Source organism: Benincasa hispida, chromosome 8 (assembly GCF_027475165.1).
Source record: "Benincasa hispida cultivar pf3 chromosome 8, pf3_genome.v1.1, whole genome shotgun sequence".
Taxonomy (NCBI): Eukaryota; Viridiplantae; Streptophyta; class Magnoliopsida; order Cucurbitales; family Cucurbitaceae; genus Benincasa; species Benincasa hispida.
In genome coordinates, this window is record NC_143485.1 from 3260012 (window position 1) to 3266833 (window position 6822).

Here is a 6822-nt window from a genome sequence, read left to right on the forward strand (position 1 = left end):
GGATCATCGAATTTTTTTTTAACACTTCTATCATGTAACATCATTTATGTAGAAAGTTTTTAAATGTGACTAAAAACCGTAACTTTACATGTTGGAATCCCATCTCCATCACATGTTATTAAACTCAAGAAGAGAGAGAAGAGGAAAAAAAAAAAAAAAACCCACAGAAACAAAAATGTAATGAAAATAACATATGATTCGACGACGTATACGGTATTTTTCATTCACATCAATCAATTAGATGAGGAAAAAAATTAAATATTTTTCTCCTATAAGACAAAAAAAAAAAAAAAAAAAAAAAAAGGAAAACGGAAAACACACGTTTCCATGACACTTGGGTTTGTTGAAAACAATATAAAAGCCGCTGTGTCAGCGTGATTCCCCCATATCCACCACCCAATGGCTCCATTAACAATGTCGGTTTTCCCAGGTGAGTTCACCCAATTACTCTCTTCTCTCCCCACCATAATCTCCCTTCTATTCTTCTCTTTCACAGCAGGCTTCTCAATTTTCTCCTTCTCTCTTTACATCCTCCGCCTTAACCCATGCTGCAATTGCTGTCTTTGCCGCACCTATCTTTCTTCCTCCTGGTCGCTCTCCTTCCCTAATTTATCCGATTGGTACACTCATCTTCTTTCCCTTTCCCCGACCGCCACCATCCACCTCCACGTCCTCTCCAACATCCTAACCGCCAACCCCGACAACGTCCAACACATCCTCAAATCCAACTTCCATAACTACCCCAAAGGAAAACCATTCTCTTCCATACTCGGTGACCTTCTGGGCCACGGTATTTTCAATGTCGATGGTCATTCATGGCGCTTCCAACGTAAGATGGCTAGCTTAGAACTCGGGAGTTTGTCGCTCCGGTCCCACGCTTTCGAGATTTTAACCACACAGATTCAGACAAGGTTGGTTCCTGTAATGAAGGATGTTGGGGAAGTGGATTTGCAGGATGTGTTTAGGAGGTTTTCGTTTGATAATATTTGTAGATTTTCTTTTGGGTTGGATCCGGGGTGTTTGAGGTTGTGTTTGCCGATATCGGAGTTTGCGGTAGCGTTTGATTTGGCGTCGAGATTGTCGGCGGAACGAGCGATGGCGGCGTCACCGATTATGTGGAAGATTAAGAGGGTTTTGATAATTGGATCGGAGAGGAAGCTTAGGGAAGCGATTAAGATGGTGGATGGGTTAGCGATGGAAGTTATAAGGCAAAGGAGGGAGATGGGGTTTTCTCATCGGAATGATCTTCTCTCTAGATTCATGGCTTCTACTAATGATGATCGGTATGTTTCTATTCTTAAATCAATTTTTCCTTTTTCATTTCTTTTCTCCGATTTGGTTGGATCATACAAACATAATGCTCGTGTTTAGTTGGGTTGGTTACTTTTTTTTTTTTTTTCCAAAAAAACTGTTTTAGAAGAAAAAAGTTTACTTACAACTTTAATTTGCCTCCATTTGTTCAATTTTTTAACGTTTTTGCTTGATATTTAGTACTTAATTTTCAAAGTTTTAATTCCAATTTCCAATATTTTAATTTTTTTTAATTAATTAAAGGGAAAAAAAACCCTATTAATAAACTTCAACAACTACCCACGTAAATCAGTGGCAAAGTAAAAAGCACTCTATTTCATAAATTTTAGAGTAATATATTTTGGTGCATATTTGACTACATCTACCTAATTTGTGAGCAATCATTAAGTAAAGTCTCGATTGTATCTAATTTATGCATTCTTCCAATGGTACATAATAATAATAAAAAGAAAGCAATTCAATTTTGATTTTAAAAAGAAAATTTGTCACATGGTAAAAATTCATCTTACAATTATTTGGAATGGAAGAAGATAGACACTATCCTCACAACCCTTAAGTTTTTTTTTTTTTTTTTTTTTTTTTGAATTTGTTGGGGACTCTAACCATTAGAAAAATATACTACTTAAAAAAAAAAAAAGAAGAAGAATTTGTCATAATGGTTGGAAAACATAAAAGAATGAGATGAATTAGCTAATGTCTAATGCACCAAATACTTCTCTAACTTTTACTTATTTTGTACTCCTATTTTTTTTTTTTTTTTTAAGAGTTACTATTTTGTACTTTCATACTATATAACAAAAAGACTAACTTTATTTTAAAAGCAAGACTAACGTGCTTTTAAAAAGCTATAAGTGGTCAAAACTATCCCACATGTAAATAAGCCGCATTTTGTACAAGTCAATAATTCTCCATTAAATAAACCAATAATCTATAATTTTGGATCATTTCTTATTAATAAACATTTTTTTCCCACACAGATATCTTAGAGACATTGTCGTCAGCTTCCTTCTCGCCGGTCGGGACACGGTGGCATCGGCGTTGACTAGCTTGTTCTGGCTACTTTCCCAAAACCCGGAAGTGGAAAATGAAATTATCTCCGAGTCAGACCGGATCATAGGATCGGACCGGGATATAATCCCCAGTTTTGACAATCTTAAAGAAATGCACTACCTCCACGCAGTGGTCTATGAGAACATGCGTCTCTTTCCACCGGTTCAGTTCGACTCGAAGTTCGCCGAGGAAGACGACATCTTGCCCGACGGTACATTCGTCCAGAAGGGCACAAGGGTAACTTACCACCCTTATGCCATGGGTCGAATGGACCGGATTTGGGGACCCGATTGTCTCGAGTTCAAACCGGAAAGGTGGCTAAAGAATGGCTACTTTGCACCCGAAAACCCGTTTAAGTTCCCGGTTTTTCAAGCCGGTTTAAGGGTTTGTTTAGGGAAGGAGCTAGCAGTGATGGACGTGAAATGTGTAGCGGTGGTATTGATTCGGAAGTTTAAGATTCGGTTGGCGGGAACCGAACGGGTTGCTCGGTTTGCTCCCGGTCTAACGGCTAGCTGGAGAGGTGGGTTACCGGTTCAAATTGAAGAAAGAACCACTTGTTAAACCAAAATTGGTTTGACATTAGAACTTTTTGTGATGTACAAATTAATTAATGTTACATATCTTTTCTATTATGATTTCAAATGGGGTAGTAGCATTTTTGTGGCTTCTAGATCCAATGGTCCATCTAGATCTAGATGGAACTTTGTTCATGAAAGAAGAAAAATAGAGTAGCGATCAAATTATATAATATTCCACATCGTAGAAACGTTGATTTTTTTTAATGAACAAAATTTGTGTACTTCTCTACTCTTAAGTAAGGATTAAAATATTTGGCGAAATATATTTCTAAGTTGAAGGATCTGTCGATATTAAAGATTCATTAATATCTATTATATCTTTTACAAATGTTTATAAAAAAAAAACATTTATTCAATCCAATAAAAATAAAAATACTAATAATAGAACATTTATAACTCAGGTTGGGAGTAAATAATTTAATTATTATTTTAAAACAATTCTTTTATAAACTTTTTACTTGTTAAAATATCCGTCATATCCACTTATGGATATATATATTATCTTGGCACCTAATTAGCCTATAAGTAGAGAGTTTTGCTTAGTTTGTTTATTTGAAATACGTATCAATATATTTTATATTGAATTTAGACCACGTTTACATCATTGAAATAAAAAATGGTACAAATACAATAAATTTTTATTAATGAATCAATTGTAATGGATATCAATAATAAAGTTAATTAAATTTCTTTTTAATACGTTATAACGATTTTGTAAACATAATTTAATTTCTTTGATGTTGTTTATTTAGCGGTTACTATCGGTGTAAACGTAATGATTTTTTAATTTTTTTTTTTATCAATACCAATATCGAACAAACAACCTCCCATAACTTTGGATTTTTTTTTATTTTTTTAATGTATCAAATAAAATTCAATTTTTTGAAAATATTTTTATCAAGCAAATAGCATCCTAAAATTTTGGATTTTTTTCGAATTTTTTTACGTTATTGAACAAATAACATTTCAAAATTTTGAATTTTTTTTCGGATTTTTTATCGATATATTATTAGCAAATAACATCCTAAAATTCTAGAATTCTTTTGGTTTTTTTTTATAGATATTGACAAATAGCATGCTAAAATTTTGGATTTTTTTATTTTATTTATCGATATTGTTATTGGGCAAATAATATCGATAAGCTAAGATTTCTATTCTTAGCTTAACAAAAGAAGGGAAAAAAAAAACAACACTATTCCAAAATTAACTAATCTTACCGATATCGATCATATCCCAAAATTTTGGATTTGTTTCATATTTTTTTTATGGATATTGTTGTCGACCAAATACATCGATTACATGGTCTTACTGATAAAATTTAGCGATAACTCAAAACACGATACTTGAGACAAATCTAAAAACCATTCAAAAATATTTTATAATACGACGAGTCTCATGTAATTTTTAAATGTAATCTGATTGATCGCATTTTAGTCCTCAATTGAATTACAATATCTTATTACAGATTTCATGGTAGGACCCACATTTTATTACAATTACAAGATATAGATAAACATCAACAAACTTAATCAAATGAAACTTACTTCTTAAGTTATAATATATGAATTACGTTATTAGTGTCGTAAATGTGACCTTAGTAAATAAGCAAACTATATTGGGAAATAGTATTTTCAATTCTATTTTAGCTTCCATGTTTTTAGCTTGAATCCTTTTAGCTCCATTTCAAATAAAATGAAATAAAATAAAAAATTCTTTTTAGTTCATATACTTCTAAAATATGACCAATAATATTAATAAGACGTGGTAGTGTGTTATTCTTTATATATATACTAGTTTGATATTATCTGTGTTATATGTTTATGTAAAGTAAGAAAATTTAATTATAAAAATTTAATAATACAACATTAATTTAAATGGAAAATAAAAAAATAAATTTAAAAATAATTATAAAAAAATCAAGATTTCAAAATCAAAGATAAATCCAAGTGTACAAATGATTTAATCTTTAATAAAATTTTAGGGCAAATCTTTTGAATAGGATAATAATCAAGTTTTTAAGACAAAAGATAAACTAAAGCCGATAGTTACAAATGATTTATTCTTTACCATAAAATGCATAGAATTGGAAGAAAAATATTTAAATATTATTATGTGTTAAATAAAATAAATCTTTGAATATTCTTAAGGATAATATATAATTGCTACTACATCGAAGAGATCTACTGATATATATATTTTTTTGTATTGGAATATATTGAATTTGTTAACCAATTAGATAAAATCATCGATAGCTTTAAAATTATGAAAGAAATTGAATTATGAGTGAAATGGAGATGATTATTTTTTTAATTTAGTTCTATGAATATAACTAATAACCTATTTTATTTTAAAAAAAGCTAATAACCTATTTGTACTAAAAATACTAATAACCTCTAATTTAAATCTCATTTTCTTAAGTTAAAAATATATTTATTTTTATTTTGATATATCTTAATTTCAAATTTTTATCTAATCAAAAAAATATTAAAAAAAAAAAGCGTGAACTTTTCCCCCCAAAAAAATCATGATAATCCTTATCTATTTTTAAAATTTAGAGTTAATTTTCTCTAAGTTAATGTTTTTTCCTTTTTTAATTTTGGTTGTGATGATCGATTATCTCTTAATTTAAAACTTGGATTTAAACTAAGATAAAAAAAAAATCATATTAAAAAACTTATTTGATGATATGATTATAATTTTAATTTGAACTAAAATATTATTATTCTTTTATGCAAACATAGACCATCTTATAATTTTTTTTTTTCTTTTTTTTTTTTTAAGATTTGCAATGATCCGTAGATTTTAAAGTTTTTTTTTTCTTAAATTATAAAAACACAAATTAGTTTTTAAAAGCATCAAATAAAGTAGTGAAGTTTGCCGACCTCTAAATTAATTGAACCTTGACAAAATTCTTTAACCTCAAAAGCAAGAATAATCAATAAAAATGAGGACATATGTTAAATAAAGTAAAAAAGAGATCAATTTGATATCTCCTTCTAGACCTAATGCTACAACCAAAGTTTATACAAAAAAAAAAAAAAAAAGTTCAATATGTGGGAATGATGTTGCTTTTAATAAAATTTAATTAAAAAAAACCAAGAAGAACAAAAAAAAAATGGAGAAAAGTTATCGTATTAAAATGAGATGTTTAATTTAGCTAGGTATATTTGAGAAAATGATAGTTTTTTTTTTTTTTTTAAAAAAAGTTTTATTCTTTTCTTTTTTTATAGCCCTTTTAAATTTTAGATAGAATTTATATATAGATAGTATATAGATTTTTTATTTATTCTTATTTTTTACTAAACCACGTTAAATTATATATATTTTTTAAATTTTTTCATAACCTCCTTTTAGATTTTAAATTTTAGATAGAATTTAGGTATAGACAGTATATAGACTTTTTATTTTTATTTTTTTACTTTTTTATTCTTATTTTTTTTTTCCAAACTAGAGTTTTTCTTAAAAAAATGTTTTATTTAATGATTTAAATGTAAATTTACTAAAGATAACTCTATAACTATTAATTAAAAGGTGTAAAAAAAAATATCAAAAGTTTCTCCCTATAGCCACTTTTATATATATATTAGATAGAGTTTAATATATAATTTTTTTTAAAATTTTTATTCTTATTCTTGACTAAGCCATGTTAAATTAGAGTTTTATTTTATTTTAATATTTTATTATTGTATCAAAGCTCCTTTATAATTTTAGATTTTAGATATAGTTTAGATAAAGATAGTATATAGATTTTTTAATTTTTATTCTTATTTTTTGGGACTATCTTCAAATATAGAAATTAAAATGAACAAAAATATTTACAAGTAATAATAAAATATCACAATCTATCTGTGATAAATCGTGATAGATTCCGATAGACTACTCT

At 28.2% G+C, this 6822-nt stretch overlaps 1 protein-coding gene across 1 annotated transcript; it reads left to right on the forward strand.

Moving 5' to 3' along the window:
• The first annotated feature begins 374 nt into the window (after nt 1-374).
• Nucleotides 375-3003, forward strand: CYP94C1 (cytochrome P450, family 94, subfamily C, polypeptide 1). The gene is made up of 2 exons (XM_039038003.2): nt 375-1283; nt 2289-3003. Exons 1-2 carry the CDS (start codon nt 400-402, stop codon nt 2920-2922), a joined length of 1518 nt encoding a protein of 505 aa, XP_038893931.1. The 5' UTR covers nt 375-399; the 3' UTR covers nt 2923-3003.
• Nucleotides 3004-6822: the final 3819 nt, after the last annotated feature.